Below are 23,398 nucleotides of genomic sequence, written 5' to 3'. Positions count from 1 at the left end.
ACTAGAACCAAAACATTTGATCATCATACTCCAGTGCTAGCCGCTGGCTTCCTGTTAAGGCTAGGGCTAATTTCAAGGTTTTACTGCTAATCTACAAAGCATTACATGGACTTGCTCCCACCTATCTCTACGATTTGGTCCTTCTGTACATACCTACACGTACGCTATTGTCACAAGACACAGGCCTCCTTACTGACCCTAGAATTTCTAAGCAAACAGCTGGAGGCAGGGCTTTCTCCTATAGAGCTCAATTTTTATGGAATGTTCTGCCTATCCATGTGAGAGATGCAGATTTGGTCTCAACCTTTTAGTGTTTACTGAAGACTGCTCTCTTCAGTAGGTCCTATGATTGAGTGTTTTCTGGCCCAGGGATGCGAAGGTGAACGGCACGGCACTGGAGTGACGAATCACCCTTGCTGTATCTGCCTGGCCGGCTCCCCTCTCTCCACTGGGATTCTCTGCCTCTGACCCTATTACGGGGGCTGAGTCACTGGATTACTAGTGCTCTCCCATGCCATCCTTAGGAGGGGTGCGTCACGTCGTGCCAGGCTTTTTTCGCTATACTTGACTTGAGTGGGTTGAGTCACTGACATGATCTTCCTGTCCGGTTTTGCGCTCGCTCGGGCGGTGGGGAAGATCTTTGTGGGCTATACTCAGCCTTGTCTGAGGGTAGTAAGTTGGTGGTCTGTTGATATCCCTCTAGTAGCATGGATGCTGTGCTTTGGCAAAGTGGGTGGGGTTATATCCTGCCTGGTTGGTCCTGTCCGGGGGTATCGCCGGACAAGGCCACAGTGTCCCTGACCCCCCAGTCTCAGTCTCCAGGATCTATGCTGCAATAGTCTATGTTCCGGGAGAAAACGGTCAGTCTGTCCTATCTGGTGCTCCCTCTAATTCTACCATCTCTCTCTCCCTCTACCCTCCTGCAGGACCTGAGCCCTAGGGACATGCCTTAGGACTACCGGGCCTGAGGACTCCTGGCTGCCCTTACGAAAAAAGATTGCAGTCAGAGTGCAGTATAACTTCAGTATGCTGCAAATACTGCATCAAAAATAACACCGTCAACTGCAGTTACTGCACGTTTCAAAACGGCAATCTTTTTTTGTATGGGTGTTCCCGTCCCCAGTCCACCTGGTCATGCTGCTTATCCAGTTTCTGTTGTATTGCCTGTCGCAATGGAACCCTGACCTTTTATTTTATACTTTTTTTTAGTGTATTATTATTTTTATTTTGTATTTATTTTTATTTATTGCAGAAAAACCAGTATACATACAAGAAGAATACAAACAGACAATGATAACATATGCTAGGGGGTACAACAAATTACAGATTACACAAAGACCTTAAAAAATGCACACATATTGATTGTTTTAACAGCTTTCTTATTATAAAAATGTAGAATGGTCTTAATGTACTGCTCGAATTCCTTATAGAAAACACGGAATAGTGTTTTTTAATAGTGAATTTACATTTCTGAATATGAACATTTCCCATTAGCACAATTACATTTATGAGTTTTTTTTTTTCCTTTATCCTTTTAATAGTTAAGGAAACTGAGCAGCACATTCTCCCATAAAAAACAAAAGTCATCAAGAATATTAACAATTATAAAACAATGAATATCTTTCCATGATTTCTTTACATGTAGACAATGCCAAAATAAATGCAAAACTATTTCTGGATGTTCAACACAAAAAGTACAGTTAATGTTAGTCTTTTTTGAGTTTCTTCAGGTAATGATTTGCAAGACAATACTTATGGATCATTCTGAAAGAGGCCTCTTTGACCTTGTTAACAAGTAGGCATTTGTGTGGTAATAACCATACTTTTTCCCAACAGATATTATTGACAAATGTATTCCAGTAAGTTGAGACATAAGGAATGGATACAATATACCTTTGAAATAAAGTACATACAGATCTGTTGTTCTGAGGGAGAAGGAGAAACAAATGTTTCCTATTGGAGAGTTTACTGGATTAAGAGAGGGTAGGTCAAGAAGGTGAGGTCTGGCTACACCTCTAAACAACATGAGAGTTCCAGATGGAATAGCATCAAAGACTACGGGGAACTCTCTAGGTGTAACAGGGATATTGTAACGAGATAAAAAAATCCTCATAATTCAGTAACAATCCTTCTGCATTAAAAAGTTGACTCACCAGCAGGATATGATTATCTGACCAGTTCTTAAAAAATAAAGACTTGTTTCTATACAAAATATCTTTATTGTTCGAAATTAAATACCTATGCGGGGAAAAAAACATGTTTTTATATTAACGACCACGCTAAAAATACTTGTCTAAGAAAAGCAGATAATTTTGTAGGAATCTTATCAATGTTATAGTTACAATGTAACATAAAATTTAAGCCACCAAAACGGGAGAAGATATAATGACGGATGAAATTCCAAATTTAAGTAGGATTCTTTAAGAAATGTTTAGCCCAATTTATCTTAAAAGTATTATTCAAAGTAGGAAAATCCCAAAAATGGAGACCACTATATTCATATGTGTTCATAACGACAGATTTCCTAATATAATGTGTACGACTTTTTCAACCCTGACCTTCACACTGACTCTTCCCAAATGAACCCTCTTTATCGCGAGATTCAATAACTGTGCGTTATTTACAGATCTGCGCATGCGCATTTTTTATTCGAAAACTTGCTTGGTGAGTGACGCGGTTGAGAAGCGTAACAGCAGCGGACAGGACAAGAAACAATGGCGACAGCGGCAACTGCAGCGGGTGGAACGGGTTCAGGGGGACCAGCAGTCGGCCCTATGGGCGTCGGTACTGCAGTGGGCCGTAAGAAAGATGGAGGTCCTTCCTCGAAATACTGGGAGAGCGCAGAAACGGTCTCTCAGATCGATTCGGTGCGCCAATGGATCGGGAAACATTACAAGAAGGTTAGCGAGTGCTAGTTTTAACCTCCATTTGATTTCCAACATCAAGGCACGCGTCTCTAGCACAATGGAAGTGCTATCTAGATATCTCTTTCAATCTATCGCTCCTATTAGGTACTTGTGGCAAACTAGATATTAATAGATAGTTAGCTTCATGCATCTTAAGATGTCCATCACAACATTACCCAACTACATGAACATTACATGTCAAGAGATAGCTAGGCTAACTAACGTTAGCTGCTAACTGAACAGCCTTAGCGTACCGTTCGTTTGTTTTGTTACACGGCCAGCACACTAGCTGAAGAGTTGTCTGTTTGTGTAAGCTACCCATCTAGGGTAGCAAGGTAGCTAACGTAATTACTTTTGTTTTCATCTGACTCTATCTATCTGAGCGTAGTTGGCTAGCTAACGTAACGAAAAATAGCATCGGTAGGTAAGATAACTAAATTAGCATGTTTTGAAACGGTATCATAGATGTAAACATTGAGGTGATCCGGCAAGGCACGGGACTTGATGTAACTAACGTTCGTTAGCTACGGTAACGGTTGGTAACATTGTGATTGACCAGATAATAGCAGACGGATCATTGGTCCATTGATGTCTTACATTTATGTCTAGCTAATTATCTGCATCGTTTTGAAGGGAAACCTCGACTATCTCGTGTACTGAACTACTTTGAGCTCGGAGACAAACTGTGTTCCACACATAACCAGGCAAAGGCTGCCTTTGCAGCAGCAAAACATCTCCGCGTGGTCGTGGATTTCCGAAAACAAATGTATTGAAAAGAAGTAGCTAGCTAGCTACTGTAAACTATTTTCTGCTGTATTTCATTTCTTGACGGGGAGACTCTTTTCAGTGACCAGTGAAGGTGCCTCACTGAATGAAAAAATTGAAGTCATATCACCCTGCTTTTGTTTTCTAAGAAAGGCTGCTGTTTTGGTCTTATAGTATGAGCTATCTATTCATGAGATCTTGTGTGTGCCTGCATTGGCCATGTGTTTGTCTGACCATGTAGCCTAACACTTCTGTGGTCTCACAATATTCGATCCCTCCTTTGTCACACATGAGTGTGTCGCCCTGACTAACACAGTGGTCTTGTGGTGTCTCAGTATGTACAGGCAGACTCTCCCTCCAATAAATCCCTGGCAGGGCTGGTGGTGCAGCTGCTTCAGTTCCAGGAAGATGCTTTCGGGCGGAGGGTCAACAACCCTGCCCTCACCAAGTTACCTGTGAGTATCTCCTCCACACACATCTTTACACCTGACAGGGATGGGACCTACACACACAGTGAAATTGAAATGAAGCCTAGACCTTTTTTGGGCAAGGGAAGAGTGGGCTATAGAGGGTTGGAGGGCTTCACAATCACTTCTGCACATTTTGTGTCACAGTAGTTTGCCCTGTCTTTATCTATCTGAGCCAGCTTGTGTGAACGTCCCTCACCTTTTCTTCTGTATTGCCTCATCAGACCAAGAGCTTCCTGGACTTCAAGGCAGGGGGTGCTCTGTGTCACATCCTGGGCTCTACCTACAAGTTCAAGAGCGAGCAGGGCTGGTGAGTAGGGTCTTGATTGAATACTTTAAAATGCATCATTCCCACCTTGGACTAATCACTTATATGATTTGTAGAATGAATAGTTGAAATGTTCTTTCTCCTATGGAATCACATAGAAGGCAGTGGTTGCTTCAAGAGAGGGAGGGGGGAAAAGGATGCCCTGTTGAGTTGAGGCTGTAAGTAACAAAAACATGTTCTATCCCTCCTTTCTGTGCAGGCGTAGGTTTGACCTGCAGAACCCCTCCAGGATGGACAGGAATGTAGAGATGTTCTTGAATGTAGAGAAGACCCTTGTTCAGAATAACTGCCTGACTCGACCAACCGTATTCCTGGTGCCTGACATGGAGCAGAAGCAGGCCAATAAGCTGAAGGACATCATCAAGCGACACCAGGTAAGACACGCCCACCCAAATCGCACCAACCAATGGTAGGATTGTGTCACCACTTGCCAGACATTCAAATGGCATCGTCAGCTACTCCTAACTTCTTTCCTTTAGGGCTCCATCACTGAGGACAAGTCTAAGGCCACCCATCATATCTACCCCTCTCCAACCCAGCAGGAGGATGGTAAGCGATGTGCTCTACTGAGAAAGTAAATAAAGCCACCCCTTGCAATGTATATATCATCTACTTTGTTGCTTGATCCCATGACGCTCAGTTGGTAGAGCATGGCGCTTGCAACGCCAGGGTTGTGGGCTCAATTCCCACGGGGGACCAATACAGAGAACTGTATGAACTGACTACTGTAAGTCGCTCGGGATAAGTGCATCTGCCAAATTACGAGAATGTACAAAAAAAAAAATATATATATATATATATATATATATATATATATATATATATATATATACTGCTCAAAAAAATAAAGGGAACACTTAAACAACACATCCTAGATCTGAATGAAATAAATAATCTTATTAAATACTTTTTTCTTTACATAGTTGAATGTGCTGACAACAAATTCACACAAAAATGATCAATGGAAATCCAATTTATCAACCCATGGGGGTTTTGAGTCACACTCAAAATTAAAGTGGAAAACCACACAACAGGCTGATCCAACTTTGATGTAATGTCCTTAATACAAGTCAAAATGAGGCTCAGTAGTGTGTGTGGCCTCCACGTGCCTGTATGACCTCCCTACAACGCCTGGGCATGCTCCTGATGAGGTGGCGGATGGTCTCCTGAGGGATCTCCTCCCAGACCTGGACTAAAGCATTCGCCAACTCCTGGACAGTCTGTGGTGCAATGTGGCGTTGGTGGATGGAGCGAGACATGATGTCCCAGATGTGCTCAATTGGATTCAGGTCTGGGGAACGGGCGGGCCAGTCCATAGCATCAATGCCTTCCTCTTGCAGGAACTGCTGACACACTCCAGCCACGTGAGGTCTAGCATTGTCTTGCATTAGGAGGAACCCAGGGCCAACCGCACCAGCATATGGTCTCACAAGGGGTCTGAGGATCTCATCTCGGTACCTAATGGCAGTCAGGCTACCTCTGGCGAGCACATGGAGGGCTGTGCGGCCCCCCAAAGAAATGCCATCCCACACCATGACTGACCCACCGCCAAACCGGTCATGCTGGAGGATGTTGCAGGCAGCAGAACGTTCTCCACAGCATCTCCAGACTCTGTCACGTCTGTCACGTGCTCAGTGTGAACCTGCTTTCATCTGTGAAGAGCCCAGGGCGCCAGTGGCGAATTTGCCAATCTTGGTGTTCTCTGGCAAATGCCAAACGTCCTGCACGGTGTTGGGCTGTAAGCACAACCCCCACCTGTGGATGTCGGGCCCTCATACCACCCTCATGGAGTCTGTTTCTGACCGTTTGAGCAGACACATGCACATTTGTGGCCTGCTGGAGGTCATTTTGCAGGGCTCTGGCAGTGCTCCTCCTGCTCCTCCTTGCACAAAGGCGGAGGTAGCGGTCCTGCTGCTGGGTTGTTGCCCTCCTACGGCCTCCTCCACGTCTCCTGATGTACTGGCCTGTCTCCTGGTAGCGCCTCCATACTCTGGACACTACGCTGACAGACACAGCAAACCTTCTTGCCACAGCTCGCATTGATGTGCCATCCTGGATGAGCTGCACTACCTGAGCCACTTGTGTGGGTTGTAGACTCCATCTCATGCTACCACTAGAGTGAAAGCACCGCCAGCATTCAAAAGTGACCAAAACATCAGCCAGGAAGCATAGGAACTGAGAAGTGGTCTGTGGTCTCCACCTGCAGAACCACTCCTTTATTGGTGGTGTCTTGCTTATTGCGTATAATTTCCACCTGTTGTCTATTCCATTTGCACAACAGCATGTGAAATCTATTGTCAATCAGTGTTGCTTTCTAAGTGGACAGTTTGATTTCACAGAAGTGTGATTGACTTGGAGTTACATTGTGTTGTTTAAGTGTTCCCTTTATTTTTTTGAGCAGTATATATATATACACATATACTGGTATGGGTTGGATTGTGCTGTCGTCTTTGAATCTAATTCCTTATGGTCACGTTACTGGGGCTTACTCTACTCTCATATCACGTTTCGAAGAAAGTGAAATGTGTGTATACAGTAATATACTATTATTAATACAGTAGTCGGTATGCATTACTTGAGGATGTGTGTATTCGCTGATAGCAAGGTGTGTGTTTGTCTTGCAGAGGAGTGGCTGCGTCCGGTCATGCGTAAGGACAAGCAGGTGCTGGTGCACTGGGGCATGTACCCAGACAGGTGAGAGACTGGCGCCGTTAGACTTCAGCTTTGCTGGTTCACTCTGCCCTCTTACACGTCCACCCACTGTGACCTGTTACTGACCTTTAACCCCTCTTCTCTGTGCGGTCAGTTATGACACCTGGGTGTCCACCAGCGACGTGGAAGGGGATGTGGAGGACCCACCCATCTCTGAGAAGCCCTGGAAGGTGAGAATCGAGCATCCAGTCATGTTTTATTTTTATATATATACTGCTCAAAAAAATAAAGGGAACACTTAAACAACACAATGTAACTCCAAGTCAATCACACTTCTGTGAAATCAAACTGTCCACTTAGGAAGCAACACTGATTGACAATAAATTTCACATGCTGTTGTGCAAATGGAATAGACAACAGATGGAAATTATAGGCAATTAGCAATTGATGCTATGGACTGGCCCGCCTGTTCCCCAGACCTGAATCCAATTGAGCACATCTGGGACATCATGTCTCGCTCCATCCACCAACGCCACACCACAGACTGTCCAGGAGTTGGCGGATGCTTTAGTCCAGGTCTGGGAGGAGATCCCTCAGGAGACCATCCGCCACCTCATCAGGAGCATGTCCAGGCATTGTAGGGAGGTCATACAGGCACGTGGAGGCCACACACACTACTGAGACTCATTTTGACTTGTTTTAAGGACATTACATCAAAGTTGGATCAGCCTGTAGTGTGGTTTTCCACTTTAATTTTGAGTGTGACTCCAAATCCAGACCTCCATGGGCTGATAAATTGGATTTCCATTTATTATTTTTCTGTGATTGTTGTCAGGACATTCAACTATGTAAAGAAAAAAGTATTTAATAAGATTATTTCTATCATTCAGATCTAGGATGTGTTGTTTAAGTGTTCCCTTTATTTTTTTGAGAGATATATATATATATATATATGCGCCAAATCAACTCCAGCCTGAAAAGTACTAGCAGACAATACCACCCTTGAGTAGTGGATCGACCCCTCTCCTCCTCTCCCAGGTGCATGCCAAGTGGGTCCTGGACACCGACGCCTTCAACGAGTGGATGAATGAGGAAGACTATGAGGTGGACGAGAACAAGAAGACTGTGAGCTTCCGCCAGAGGATCTTCCCGAAGGAGGAGGAGGTAGGCCAAACTCTGGGGTGTGTCTTATGGATTCTTAGGAAGTGTGTGTCTCAGTGAGTTGCTGCACCACAGGGCTCTGCACGGTGGATTGTTGTCTTGTTCTTGTCTGTGTCGTCTCACCCATCCTTTCAAGCTCTCCTCTCCTCACCACCACATCCTCCCTCTTCTCCTCCTCCCCCGCTCCCCTCTGTGTGAGACTGTTCCATCTTCTCATTCTCTCTCTCTCTCATCTGGCCATCCCTCGTGGTTCTGATCAGTCTTCCCGTACACCCGATCGTAAGGAGCGCAAGGCCAACGCCGCCGGGAAGAAGAGGAGGCGCTCGCCATCTCCCCCGACCACCCCAGCCGAGTCCCGCAAGAAAGGCGGCAAGAAGGGGTGAGTCCCCTAATAACTACAGATCTAGGACCAGCTTAACCTTCCCAAATCATAACCTTAGCCATTAGGGAGAAAAACACAAAACTGACCCTGGATCAGTGTCTTTGGCAAACTTCACTGACCTTTTGACCTCTTCTCCTGTCCCCAGGAACCCTGGGTCTCACTGGAAGCGTCGTGGACACCGTGGCGAGGAGGAGGAGGAGGAAGAGGACCTGACCAAGGACATGGAGGACCCCTCGCCTGTTCCCAGCATGGAGGAGGTTACTTTGCCCAAGAACGGTCAGTTGATTGTCCAACTCATCCCTCTCGTTGTCTCCCTCTCCCACATCTGCTCTCCTCCCTCTCGATCCTTCACTCTGTCCTCTTTCTCACCCCTACCTCCCCGTGCCCCCCCCCCTTGACTTGCAGTTTAATCATCTCTGTAGTAACTGCAGTTTGTTCCTCTCTGAATTAGTTATTTTCTAACTGTTACACACGTACACTCTGTCCTTGCCAAGATGGCATGGAATTGCCCGGGGGGGACTTTCTTCCGTGGTGCATTGAATGGAGTGCTATTCGAGCTGAGAGTGCTCTGAGACAAACACACTCAACTAAAAATGGTCTTTTTGGACCTAGTCGCACCTGCAATGTGCCACTTCTGCAACCTCGCCTCCCTGCTCTGTATCTATTTCCGTGGCTGCTTTTGAAAAGAGAGCTTACAAGAGGAGAGAGTCTATAGCTACTGTCAGTGTGTTTCACCCCTACCATACTCTCTGGCTATTCTTCAGCCTTTTTTCCTTCTTCCCTGTCCTCAGTGAACCCTAAGAAAGATAGCGAGAACACCCCAGTGAAGGGAGGGGCAGTGGCTGATTTGGGTAAGTGTGTGTGCAGAACTATTTCAGTGTTTAAGTATCTACTTGTCTCGGTACTAAACTGTCAATCACCGAGATGTATTGAGTCAAGCAATGGATAAAGTGATGTCATAACGTCCCCTCTCGGTCTTCCAGATGATCTGGAGGATGACTCTGTGGTCTCCGGAGGCAAGGTAACACCCGTTTTTCCTTAAAAACCTTTAATGATTGCATCCAAATGCGGTCTCTTCTCCATCTTCATTGTAAACTGTTCCCCATTCATCCACAACCATAGCCGTCATCGATAGATCTAGGATCAGATTATCCTAACCCCCGCTTCTTAGCATATCCAGAAGAGGGCTGGGAAAATATCTGACCTGGTGTCAGTGTTCAGAAGAAATGTCTACCCATTTGTAGATTTGGTCCCGGTTTCCCGATAGCGATGGAACTTAGGCCTGATAAGATTGAAAGGAAGGTAGTGCTTGTCTCGGGTCAGCTTTCTCCATTCAAATCTTTCCTTAAAATGATAATTATTTCACAATACTGATGACGGATCAGCTCCTATTACCACCTACGGCTGCAAATATTGAGTCCGCTTATTATAATGCTTACCCAATGACAATGCACTAAGTCACCAATTTGGCACATCGTTAGGCTACACATCATGAAATATATTGAGGCAAATTAGACAGTAGCCTACGAGTAGCAAAATAGAACTCAGTTGAGTTTTTATATGTCGCTTGTTTGTATCCATTGCGAAGATATTGGCAAGTTTTGTATTTGTGGTCAACGTTGTTCTGAAGTTATCGGCGGTCACATAGACTGATAAACCATGTGGGTCTATGTTTAGCGGAGGTCTAGAAGTGACACGGGAGTGCAAATAAAGCATCTGACGACGCACTTCCCTGTTCTACGATCGGCATGCATTAGATTAGGAGCGTTTTCAAGTGCAACGTTATTAATGATGGTTTTGGGGAAACACCTCTGAGATTTAACGATGCTCCCTATGAAGGTTCTAACGATGATCTTAGCCGTAAGATGTTTTTGGGAAACCAGGTCCTGCTCTGTAAGCAGTAAAGTAGCACCAGACCCAGTCTCATTCTGATTCAGTTCTCCTACATTTGGGTTGGGATTATCCCTGATTAATCTGGAAATCCTTCATTTCTGACATTTATCCTCCATTCATATATATATATATAATAGAAACTGACCTACCCCCTAGCCAAAATTCTGCTCCTTGCTTGCCTATGTTGCCGTGATCTCATCTGTGTGACTCTGTCTCCCCCTGCAGGAGGAGGAGGAGCAGGGCAAGGCCGAGGTCAACCGCCTCATCGACTCCAGCGAGGACAACGTGACCGAGCAGACCCACCACATCATCATCCCCAGCTACGCCGCCTGGTTCGACTACAACTGGTGAGGATGGGCCCACTGTTCTTAGTGTGTGGGTAGTGTCTTGGGTGGGGGTGTTGGGCTGTGTTTTATGTTTGTGTCTGAGTTTCCCCCCTTCCCCCCCTTCAGTATCCATGAGATTGAGAGGCGTGCACTGCCGGAGTTCTTCAACGGCAAGAACAAGTCCAAGTCCCCAGAAATGTGAGTCAGCAAAGAACACTGCCCCACACACAACTCACTCAACCCATCAAAGAACTGCAGACGCACGCTTTCACAAAGAATTGTTCATCGTACACACACACCCATTTCTATCTAACACATTACGTCCTTATTTGTTTCCGACGGTTCGGTGGTTTGTTTGTAAAATGTGTTTGTCCCTGTCAGATACCTGGCCTACCGTAACTTCATGATCGACACGTACCGGCTCAACCCCCAGGAGTACCTGACCTCCACCTCCTGCCGCAGGAACCTGACCGGAGACGTGTGTGCCGTCATGAGGTGAAAGGTCAAGGGGTCAACATGAAATGGATTCCTTAGGGCAGAAGCTAGGACATTGTTCGTCAGGGCACACCGTATGCAAAACGCTTTGTAACATGCGTGTTTTGTTTTTATCGGACTAGTTTAGGTCGTCCCTTACTGTTCCAGTCAGATTCCTTGTTTGGTGCCAAATGAATACGACCCAGGTTTAGTTGGATCGTTTTGTCTTGCTGTAGATCACTGATCAAGAGTGATGATTGTGGAGTATATTCTTTGCATGTATCTAACTGTCATCTCTCTACTAGGGTGCATGCCTTCCTGGAGCAGTGGGGGCTGGTGAACTACCAGGTGGATGCTGAGAGCCGGCCCCTCCCCATGGGCCCCCCGCCCACCCCCCACTTCAACGTGCTGGCTGACACCCCCTCTGGCCTGACGCCGATGCACCACCGGCCCCCACAGGTTAGACAACTACATGGAGCTTTGGTCACATTGCTTTCACCTATCCAGTCCTTTCAGGTCGTTGGATACTGAGGGAGTAGGGGCTAGGGGAAGGGTCTTTAAACCCAAGCCTGTTAGTGCCGATAGCGAATTATATCCAAATACATATACTGGCGTTGTGTGTCTGTAACCATTGATGTTGATGATTTAGTGGGTTACAAATGTTGAGTGATTGTGTGAGAGTATTCACTGCATCCTCTGACCACAGTGTGATTCCTTTCAACCACCTCCCGTCTCTCCTCCGTCCTTCTAGATCCCCTCCGGCCAGCAGATGCTCAACTTCCCAGAGAAGGGCAAAGACAAGCCCTCTGACATGCAGAACTTTGGCCTGCGTAACGACCTCTACTCCAAGAAGAACCCCAAGAGCAAAGGAACCAGCGGCGGCCGGGAGTGGACCGAGCAGGAGACTCTGCTCCTATTGGAGGTACGTCAGTCACAACAGACCAGCTGACCAATCGCAAACATAATCTAAAACCTACCAGCCTATCAGAGCCCTTCTCATTCCTCTATCTCCTCCCTACCAGGCTCTGGAGATGTACAAGGACGACTGGAACAAGGTGTCGGAGCATGTGGGCTCGCGCACCCAGGACGAGTGTATCCTGCACTTCCTGCGTCTGCCCATCGAGGACCCCTACCTGGAGAACTCTGAGTCGTCCCTGGGCCCCCTGGCCTACCAGCCCGTACCCTTCAGCCAGTCAGGCAACCCCGTCATGAGCACCGTGGCCTTCCTGGCCTCCGTGGTGGACCCCCGTGTGGCCTCCGCCGCCGCCAAGGCAGCCCTGGGTACGTGTTGTGGGGACTGGGTGTGTGGGTCATTTGCAAGGGTCTTATATCACAATGTGTTTATTCACAAAATAAAATGTGTTTTCATTTGTATGTAATATCACGCTGCATGTAGTGTGTTGTAATGATACGGTTGTGTGTGTGTGTGTCTAATATCGCTGTGTGTTTGGACTATCACAAGGTGTGAGTCTGTAGCTAACTACAGTGTCTCCCTCTCTCTCCAGAGGAGTTTAGCCGTGTGCGTGAGGAGGTGCCAGCAGAGCTGGTGGAGGCTCATGTGAAGAAGGTGCAGGAGGCGGCCCGCAGCACGGGCAAGGTAGACCCCGCCTATGGCCTGGAGAGCAGCGGCATCGCAGGAACCGCCCCCGAGGAGCCCGAGAAGACCGGTAACACACACACTCGGAACAGAACACACGCATTCAGATACACGTACACACACAGTCGCACATTAGCAAAGGTAGATAAAAAATACTCTCGTGCGTACTCAAACTTTCACAGTTGGTTGTATCTGCACCAAAACTCCAGTATTTTTCCTTCATAGCTCGTTCTCCATCTTTTTAAATAGGGAGCCAATTTGATATCAGCGCTTTTATTTCCATGGCTGATCAAAACGTGTTTTCTCATGGCTGTCTTGTCCCTCTGCAGAAGACATATGGTGAGCGATATGTTTGGAACATAGAATCTCAGTAAAGTCACAGTATCAAATAGCAATACATATAGAATTGTGTAAACACACAGGCCTTCATATAAACATACAAAAACATTCTCATCACATACATCAAACATACTCATGCATGCAATACTCACTCACATAAATACCCACCCAGATACACACCCCCACATTTAGATGGAGTACTGAGTGTTACCAGTGGAGGGCAGCAAATAGCCAAGATACACAGACCACAGCTAAACAGGTTTTATTTATTTTACCTTTATTTAACTAGGCAAGTCGGTTAAGAACAAATTCTTATTTTCAATGATGGCCTAGGAACAGTGGGTTAACTGCCTTGTTCGGGGGCAGAACGGCAGATCCGATCTTGCAACCTTTGGGTTACTAGTCCAACGCTCTAACCACAAGGCTACCTGCCGCCCCGGTTAGGTTAGGGCGAGGCTGCTAGTAGCCAGCTGTCCGCAGGTCACCTAGACCTTATACCTACCTCCTGCATGTGTGTGTTCGCTTGTGTTGGGTAAACCCAGATGTGTATTCTCACCAGAACATTTTGAGGTGCCAGCTGAAATCTAGATGCCAATAGGGGGGATGACGTAGAGGTTTCTTCAGAGTGTGTTATATGTCTATGTGCTGGGCTGTCGTGGCGTCCAGTGGATTAGAACGGCAGATGGGGCGTGGGGGGAGGGGTTGAAACTGGGTCAACACACTATGCCATGCGCCACGGCCTCAATGCCCACTACACACACACAGCAATCGCTCAATCGGCAATTACACATGAATAAATGCATGTTACACATTCACGCATCAACAACCAATAAATGGCCTAAATGCATTCAATACCCTCCCCAAAGCAGTCTACCATCTCTCATACAGGTCAATACCCTCCCCAAAGCAGTCTACCATCTCTCATACAGGTCAATACCCGCATAGTAAAAAACGGACCCACATGCGTACGTGCTTTTTCAAACGCACACCTTCATGGACTCTCACCCCGCGTCGACTCGCTCACGTTCTCCCACATTTGCACATACCCACGCACCTACACACACAAATGCACACTGTCATTCCTAACCACCATAATGTCTGAGTCACGGCGAGCGTCTACTTATGATGCATAATCTGTTTGTGATGATTTTCTCTGAGAAATGTCTTGTTCTTTGTCTATCCCTCTACTCTAAGCCCCTCCCTCTCTCTCTGTCACTGTAGAGCCAGCAGAGACCGAGAAGATGGACACAGACTCCGACTCCCAGCAGCCTGACAAGGTGAGACGGCCCAGGGGTGAGAGGTCTTTAGCATAGTTTAATAATTCCGCCACAAAAAAAAACCATCTCACGTAACTTGAAAAAGCCATATAAACTCAGCAGAAAACACTGTCAACTGTGTTTATTTTCAGCAAACTTAACATGTGGAAATATTTGTATGAACATAACAAGATTCAACAACTGAGACATAAACTGAACAAGTTCCACAGACGTGTGACTAACAGAAATTGAATGTGTCCCTGAACAAAGGGGGGGTCAAAATCAAAAGTAACAGTCAGTATTTGGTGTGGCCACCAGCTGCATTAAGTACTGCAGTGCATCCCCTCCTCATGGACTGCACCAGATTTGCCAGTTCTTGCTGTGAGATGATACCCCACTCTTCCACCAAGGCACCTGCAAGTTCCCGGACATTTCTGGGGGGAATGGCCCTAGCCCTCACCCTCTGATCCAACAGGTCCCAGCCGTGCTCAATGGGATTGAGATCCGGGCTCTTTGCTGGCCATGGCAGAACACTGACATTCCTGCCTTGCAGGAAATAACGCACAGAATCGAGCAGTATGGCTCGTGGCATTGTCAGGATGAGCCTGCAGGAAGGGTACCACATGAGGGAGGAGGATGTCTTCCCTGTAACGCACAGCGTTGAGATTGCCTGCAATGACAACAAGCTCAGTCCGATGATGCTGTGACACACCGCCCCAGACCATGACAAACCCTCCACCTCCAAAATCGATCCCGCTCCAGAGTACAGGCCTCGGTGTAACGCTCATTCCTTCGACGATAAATGTGAATCCGATCATCACCCCTGGTGAGACAAAACCGTGACTTGTCAGTGAAGAGCACTTTATGCCAGTCCTGTCTGGTCCAGCGACGTTGGGTTTGTGCCCATAGGCGACGTTGTTGCCGGTGATGTCTGGTGAGGACCTGCCTTACAACAGGCCTACAAGCCCTCAGTCCAGCCTCTCTCAACCTATTGCGGACAGTCTGAGCACTGATGGAGGGATTGTGCGTTCCTGGTGTAACTCAGGCAGTTGTTGTTGCCATCTTGTACCTGTCCTGCAGGTGTGATGTTTGGATGTACCGATCCTGTGCAGGTGTTGTTACACGTGGTCTGCCACTGCAAGGACGATCAGCTGTCCCTCTTGTCTTAGGAGTCTCACAGTACAGACATTTCAATTTATTGCCCTGGCACATCTGCAGTCCTCATGGCTCCTTGCAGCATCCCTAAGGCACGTTCACTCAGATGAGCAGGGACCCTGGGCATCTTTCTTTTGGTGTAGAAAGGCCTCTTTAGTGTCCTAAGTTTTCATAACTGTGACCTTAATTGCCAACCGTCTGTAAGCTGTTAGTATCTTCACGACTGTTCCACAGGTGTATGTTCATTAATTATTTATGGTTCATTGAACAAGCATGGGAAACAGTGTTTAAACATTTTACAATGAAGATCTGTGAAGTTATTTGGATTTTTCCGAATTATCTTTGAAAGACAGGGTCCTGAAAAATGTACCTTTTTTTGTTGAGTTTATGTACATGAGTAAAATCATGGAGGATAACACACAAAGTCTGGGACTTATTTTCATTGTGGTCCTCTTGAAACAAGATGGCAAGATCGAACGCTTTTGAACACAGTATGACAGCGAGATAGATGTTCTTCTTTGTTTTATCTCATCATTGCAGTTACATTGTAGGATACATTCATATCTGCACAGAAGACGTCAAAACAGTTTTTAACTTTATTTTTAAATCTGGCAGTCGTACAGTCTGCCCCTCCATTTACTACTCTCCTTCCATCTTTCGCTTACTCTATTCTTCTCTCTCTCTCTCGCTCTCTCCATCCATCCACCCTATCTCTGTGTTTAGGAAGACCACGGGGCAAATGTAACACCACAGATAACATTAGCAGGAGTCAGCCATGCATCAGTGACCACTGTAGAGGCTGAAATGTTCATTAACCTTCATTAGCCATCGCCTGTTCACCCTGGTTCTAGTCCTGATGGCTTTACTGCAGGCTTATTGAAATGCAGGGCATTAGCTTTGACCCTTGTTTGGTTTTGTATATTTTTCTCCTTAGTAATTGAGAGCTGTCTGGCTATAGTCTTCGGTTTGGTATTTCTCGGGTCTATATCACCTACATTTTGTGTTTCTCAGTTCTGTGTGACCTGTATATACGGTGCATTTGGAAAGTATTCAGACCTTTTGGACTTTTTCCTCATTTTGTTACGTTACAGCCTTATTCTAAAATTGAACAAAAAAAAAATCTTATCAGTTGACACACAATACCCCATAATGACAAAGCAAAAACAAGTTTTTAGAATTTTTTCCAAAAGTGTTTAAAAAAAGTTCTTTTTATTTTCACATTTACGTAAGTCTTCAGACCCTTTACTCAATACTTCCTGACTAGTCTCCCAGTCCCTGCCGCTGAAAAACATCCCCACAGCATGATGCTGCCACCACCATGCTTCACCGTAGGGATGGTGCCTGGTTTCCTCCAGATGTGACGCTTGGCATTCAAGCCAAAGAGTTCAATCTTGGTTTCATCAGACCAGAGAATCTTGTTTCTCATGGTCTGAGAGTCCTTTAGGTGCCTTTTGTCAAACTCCAAGTGGGCTGTCATGTGCCTTTTACTGAGGAGTGGTTTTGTCTGACCACTCTACCATAAAGGCATGATTGGTGGAGTGCTGCATAGATGGTTGTCTTTCTGGAATGCTATAGCTCTGTCAGAGTGACCATCTGGTTCTTGGTCACCTCCCTGACCAAGGGCCTTCTCCCCCGGTTTCTCAGTTTGGCCGCACGGCCAGCTCTATGAAGAATCTGTGTGGTCCAAACTTCTTCAGTTTAAGAATGATGGAGGCCACTGTGTTCTTGGGGACCTTGAATGCTGCAGAAATGTTTTGGTACCCTTCCCCAGATCTGTGCCTCGACACAGTCCTGTCTCGGAGCTCTACGGACAATTCCTTTGACCTCGTGGCTTGGTTTTTGCTCTGACATGTACTGTCAACTGCGGGACCTTATATAGACAGGTGTGTGTGCCTTTCCAAATCATGTCCAATCAATTGAATAAACCACAGGTGGACTCCAATCAAGTTGTAGAAACATCTGAAGGATGATCAATGGAAACAGGATGCACCTGAGCTCAATTTCAAGTCTCATAGCAAAGGGTCTGAATACCTATATAAATAAGGTATTTCTGTTTTTTATTTTTTTAATACATTTTGCTAACATTTCTAAAAACCTGTTTTCGCTTTGGCATTAGGGGGTATTGTGTGTAGATTGCCGAGGAATTTTATTTATTGAATACATTTTTGAATAAGGCTGTAGCGTACTACAATGTGGAAAAAGTCAAGGGGTCTGAATACTTTCCGAAGGCACTGTAAATATAATCAGCTGTGTAACACCACAGTCTTACTGTCCTGTCTCAGGCTGAGTCTAAGGACGAGGCGGAGAAGCCCAGTGAGTCTGCTGAGAAGCTGGCCGAGGGAGAGAAGGTGAAGAGCGAGGCGGCCGAACCGTCTGAACGGGAGGAGAGAGAGAGTGAGGGAGGAGAGGGCAAGGCTACAGCAGGTAGAGTAGATCAAAGCAGAATATACATTTTGTGTTTGGTTTGTAGAAGTCCTGCATCGACTTGAATGATAATGTTTATTCAATGTTTTCGCAACGTTTTCAGACAAAGACAAGGAGGTGGCCATGGAGACCTCAGAGGAGGACAAAGCGAAGGAGGAGCAGGGAGCGATGGAGGAAGAGGAGAGGAAGAAGCTAGAGCCGGACGGGGGGGATGGGAACATAGCCACTGCAGCCGCCGCTGCCCTCGCCTCAGCTGCCACCAAGGCCAAGGTGAGCTTCTTCCAGAGGGCCAAGGGGATAGCACTTTGTATATCGAACCCCGAAACTACACCGCAAGCATAGCGCTATTTTTCGTTACGCTCTGTTTTTGGCGTTCGAAACCAGAAGTAGCAAACGGAGGCAGATATCAAAAGCGAGAGCCGCCTTTTCAGATGGGGAAGCTTGAACGAAATGCATGAACTAGACCTGAAGCCTTGACAGATGCTTCGGCAGCTCCAGCTTCATTCACTCATGCTGTGCTTGCGCTGCCGGTGTAGCATCTCTCATTGATCGGTGTGTCAGTTTTGCCCACGGCTCAGAAGCTCTTGCGCTACGCTTATACCAGTCTAGTTTGGCCGTAATTTCCGTTACATCTCTTTCCTCTGTATTCCTCGCTTTCCCTGTAGCACCTGGCGGCGGTGGAGGAGAGGAAGATCAAGTCTCTGGTGGCTCTGCTGGTGGAGACTCAGATGAAGAAGCTGGAGATCAAGCTCAGACACTTTGAGGAGCTGGAGACCATCATGGACCGAGAGAAAGAGGCTGTAAGTAGTGGCCCCGAGGTGAATTGTGGTAAATGTAGTTCAATGGGAGACGGCATGCGGGTTGAAGGCGCTTGTAGTTTCAGACCCCTTTGGGATGTGAAAGGATTGGATATGCATCTGGACTGTAGCGGTATCTATATCAGTGTCAGTTGTCACCCATCCAGGCATTTCAGAGATGTGTGAGGGAGAGCCAACGACCGATGGGTAACTTGGCTGAACAAATAGATGGTTTTGGGAGTGGACCTATACCTATATCTACAAAATATACGACATTTGCATTAATAATGGGTGGTAATTTTGAGGGGTAGTTGCGGAGTACACCAGAATAAAGAGCATACAAGCATATGAAGGGAAAGCACTTGGGGAGGGGTCAGGCATCGTTGCTGTGCCCATTTGGATACACATGGTGTAAGAGCAATACAATAAGCTAGTCAACTAACTGCTGGGTAGATAGTGGGCCTCTAGTCCAGTGGAAAGTCAGGCTGTGCGTGTGTCAGGAGTGTAAAGCGTGGAGCTGCTGCGGACCACAGCCTAGTTGAGCAGCCTGATAAATAGTGCGTGAAAAAGCCAGCCAGCCGTTACATAACTCTCTGGAACAGCACCCAGGCTGCCTCCCTCCTACCGCTACCACAGGCTGTAAACACTGGGTAACACACACTCATACACACACTGTGTCCGTCTTAAACACACACACACACGCATATATACAAACACTAAATGAGGGCACGCCTCACTGTCTTTAGTTCTACATACTCTTCCTCCTCTACAAATGTACTTACCAGGGCACACACAGGGAAATGACTTCCTCACCTCCTTCCATCTCTTTTTCCACATCTCTCCATCCCTGTGTCTCTGTAGGGTTTCTGGTAATGGAATTCCCCCCCATTGATTCCGTGTCAGAGAGAGTGTTAGTGGTTTATTGCATGCAAATCAATCCCTTTATCGACATTTCCAGCCATTGCTCCCTCTCTCCTTCCTGCTTCCAGAGTGGTCCTGTTTCACTGCCCCCTCTCTTCCTCCCCACAGTCTCATTCCATCGCTTTTCTTCTCTCCCGCTGTACCGCTCTTCCCCTCTGTCATAATGTCCGCTATCGTGATCAGCTTGTCTTTATGGCTTATATTCTTTTTAATTATTTCCTTTCTCTTCTTATTCCTCTCCTTCGTTCTTTGATTTATAAATCCATGAAAGGAAGCTGTTTCTGTATCGTCACCCTGCTCCATATACCACTGTTGACTTTGTGTATCATCCTCTCTCTAATTAAATGAGCTTTATTGACATGATTAACTTTTCAAAGTGATACTATGAGTAACGATCATCCTTATACTTGTGGACAGTAGGCTTTTGAGAAGCGAAGGGGAATGATAATCTGGATTAATAGTATGATAAAATGATGGGCCCTCCTCCAGTTGGAGTTGCAGAGGCAGCAGCTGCTGACGGAGCGCCAGGCCTTCCACATGGAGCAGCTGAAGTATGCTGAGATGAAGGCCCGCCAGCAGATGGAGCAGCAGCAGGCCAACGCAGCGGCCCAGGGCCCCGCACCCCACCATGGCCCCCCAGGGCCAGGCATGCACCACGGACCCCCCCACCACGGACCCCCTCCCGGCATGCACTCCGGACATGGCCCCCCCGGCCCCGGGTTCCACCCCATGGGTCCCCACCACCCGCAACAGACAGGTAAGGACACACACACACTGGAGCACACCATCTCTCAGCAAAGAATCACACACAGACCCCAAAGTCCTGGAACTATATCCAAGGGAATAACACCAAATATCAGCTAGGAAACATTAGCCTGTTTTCAAAAACATGTTCCAGCACACTGATTCTATGATAGGCCAAGAGTCTCACCAAGCCTCTCCTTCTGTTTTAGGACCAATGGGAGGGCCCGGTCAACCCTTACCAGGTCGCATGATGCCTGGCGGCCCCCCCACTGGCAGCATGCCTCCCATGATGGGTCCCCGCCACCCTGGAGCCCCCAACGGCATGTGTGAGTACGCTATCCGTACCCGCCTTCCAGATCCTACTCAGCCAGAAAGTGTGTGTGTTGGTGTGTCCCATTCTCAAACCAGTGTGTTCTCTGTCCTCAGACCCTGGCCCCTCGCCTGTACAGGCTGATGGTATGCCCCCAGCGTCTGTGGGACCTCAAGCGGCAGCCCCAGCACGAGTTGCTGACAGCTAAGATCCCTGCCCCCAAGCAAACACACACCAACACACACTCACCTCTTATAAAACCTCAGCTCATTGATGGCCTTGCTACTGGCTGGGTGTTCTCAACTCCAAAAACTCCTCCTGGCTTACACACACACACACACACACACACACACCTCCCTCTCTCAGGGCACAGCGTCAAGGGGGCTGTGGCTCTGACCCTCCTAGTAAGAACACTGTTTTCTCCTCAGTCTGCTGTGGGGCAGATCAGATGGGCTCCTCCCAGTCATTTTTAAGAATTTATTGTGTGTGTGTTCTCTATTTTAAAAGAATATGAAGCTGATATTCCTGGAGGAAATCGGAAAACTCCCACTTTTCCCTCTCACCTTTTTAGAATGACACAGTAGTCTCTTCCTCTCCTTCAGCGCAACGCCAACTCCCCCTCTCTTCCTCCCCCTCCCTCACGTCTTCCCCCAACACAACACCAGGGGGAGCTAGTTGGGTTTGAGGGCTAGTTGATCGTTTAGGGACGTGTGTTGTGTACTGTAATGAATGGGATCATGAAGGTTCCTTCGACACACACAGAGGGGGCCAGTAACCCTCCCCTCACACACACACACACACACACACACTCTACTCACTGAGAATCTACCTCTCCACTTTGCTCTTCTGAAGCTAAAACACTGTAGTCCAAAGTGTGTGTTCGTTGTTGGTGTGTCAGAAGAGCAGAATGTGCGTACAGCAGAGACAGGTGTTTGACTGTCTGCTCGGCTGCTCTGCCCCCCCCTCCTATCACATGGGTCAAACCACCGATCGATGGGGGTGTCCAGAGGGCCCATAACTTGTACCCATAGCCCCCACCAGCCAGGCGTAGCACTGTACTACTCACACACTTAGCGGAACCCTGCTCTAGTACACTGGAGGCTGCTCACACACAGGCCTAATATCCCACTGACCTTCAGCCATCCTTTTAGTGAGCTAGGTATGGTGATATAGTTGTAGTTAAAACCATGTGCTCTTCCTCTGTGGTGGAGTGGGCTTCTAGCTGTTCTGGTGCTGATAATGTAGCTGCTAGCGCTACCTAGCGCTACCTCTCTTCATCCATCTCCATTCATTTCAACATCCCTCTCTGCTACCTCTGCCTCCTTTGTCTGTCTGCTACCTCTCTAGAACTGCTCTTGCTCTCTGCTAGCTACCTCTCAGCTCTGCACACCCCTCTAGTACCCCTTTCTCATTCGCTGCCCACGTGACTGCTGCGTTACTGTTACCCCCCCAGGTAGAAGATCACATACACACACCGTCTCTCACGCTCTCACACACTTCCTCATTCAAGGTCTTTTCAGTCTGTTATATCACAAATGATGAGAACCCCCTTACATCGTATATCTTTTTTTGTTTTATGGTCATGTATTTTTAAGAATAAACTTTGTGTAGTTTTGAGTTATCTTTGTTCTTGGAAGTTTGTAGCGTTGTTTTTATTGTTTATTCAGGTCTGTTGGTACTTGGACCTGGACAATGTCTAATAAATTGTTTTTGTATTAAGTGATGGCTGTTTTCAGTAGTTCATTTTATTCTGAACAAAATGTTGGATTTCGTGCTTACACTTGATCGAATGTATAGATTTGTATTATTTCAGGGAGTGACTACAATATCTAGACTAGCGCATGATGAAATGGTCCTTTTATCCTGGGAAATAGGAAGGAAAGAGAATATTCTGAACTATCTTACTCTAAACATATTTCGGGGTAATCATTTTATGCTTGCAAAAAAATAACTAAAGCCATATTTCATATTAAACAGTGTCGGACAGAAAACCACACCTCAAAGCAAAACAATCAGCTTTTGTCTGGTGAGGGGTCTAGGGCAAAGTGCTACAGGGGAGAGATGGTCTTTGTGTGGTTGTTTTGCTGCTTAGGCTCTTATGCAGCAGCTGCAAATGCATATGAGGAAAAATGATAACAGCATCTATTCATCCTGATGTCATTTAAGCCCTAATCCCAGGCAGCCAGCACTGTAATCTGGCGGGAGGGGGGATTTCTCTGCCCATTGAGATTGACCAGGAGGATGTTATTGAGAGGGATGAGGGGCGATTATGTCTTGGGTGGGGAGGGGTGTTTTTTTTGTGCCATCTGAGCAGCTGTAGAGGAGGGAAACAGTGATCGTGCAGTACAGATACAGTAATGACAAAGCATCACCCTTTAGAACAGAGTTAGGCAACCCTGGTCCTGGAGTGCCGCAAGCACTTCATGTTTTTGATTTAACCGACCTGGAAGACCAGGTGTGTTGAATTTAGGCAATCACTGAACTGATCAATCAGCTCAGTT

General features: G+C 46.7%; 1 protein-coding gene across 3 annotated transcripts; it reads left to right on the top strand.

The window, feature by feature from the left end:
- Positions 1-2,660: 2,660 nt before the first annotated feature.
- On the top strand, positions 2,661-22,620 carry LOC106605342 (SWI/SNF complex subunit SMARCC1). Of its 3 annotated transcripts, none has more exons than XM_014200858.2 (26): positions 2,661-2,900; positions 4,007-4,126; positions 4,363-4,448; positions 4,666-4,840; positions 4,946-5,015; positions 7,091-7,160; positions 7,273-7,348; positions 8,157-8,282; positions 8,564-8,658; positions 8,807-8,937; positions 9,453-9,512; positions 9,645-9,682; positions 10,780-10,901; positions 11,007-11,078; positions 11,262-11,375; positions 11,660-11,813; positions 12,106-12,276; positions 12,377-12,635; positions 12,860-13,021; positions 14,485-14,567; positions 17,984-18,125; positions 18,229-18,395; positions 18,791-18,925; positions 20,333-20,600; positions 20,797-20,913; positions 21,014-22,620. In XM_014200858.2, exons 1-26 carry the CDS (start codon positions 2,715-2,717, stop codon positions 21,103-21,105), a joined length of 3,291 nt encoding a protein of 1,096 aa, XP_014056333.1. In that variant the 5' UTR covers positions 2,661-2,714; the 3' UTR covers positions 21,106-22,620. The 3 variants fall into 3 exon arrangements, with proteins under 3 accessions (XP_014056333.1, XP_014056334.1, XP_014056332.1); XM_014200859.2 differs by having other exon boundaries at positions 8,540-8,658; positions 14,512-14,567; XM_014200857.2 differs by having other exon boundaries at positions 8,540-8,658.
- Positions 22,621-23,398: the final 778 nt, after the last annotated feature.

The sequence above is a fragment of the Salmo salar genome, chromosome ssa05, assembly GCF_905237065.1.
Source record: "Salmo salar chromosome ssa05, Ssal_v3.1, whole genome shotgun sequence".
Classification (NCBI taxonomy): Eukaryota; Metazoa; Chordata; class Actinopteri; order Salmoniformes; family Salmonidae; genus Salmo; species Salmo salar.
The sequence above is the reverse complement of the archived record's forward strand: the minus strand, read 5'-3'. Positions and strand labels throughout refer to the sequence as shown.

Excerpts from the sequence above, each read along its gene's own strand:
- LOC106605342 (XM_014200857.2), top strand. The coding sequence starts at position 2,715 with ATGGCGACAGCGGCAACTGCAGCGGGTGGAACGGGTTCAGGGGGACCA. Across the intron at positions 4,449-4,665 it reads TTCAAGAGCGAGCAGGGCTG|GCGTAGGTTTGACCTGCAGA; the intron begins GTGAGTAGGGTC and ends CTTTCTGTGCAG. Across the intron at positions 11,376-11,659 it reads GACGTGTGTGCCGTCATGAG|GGTGCATGCCTTCCTGGAGC; the intron begins GTGAAAGGTCAA and ends TCTCTCTACTAG.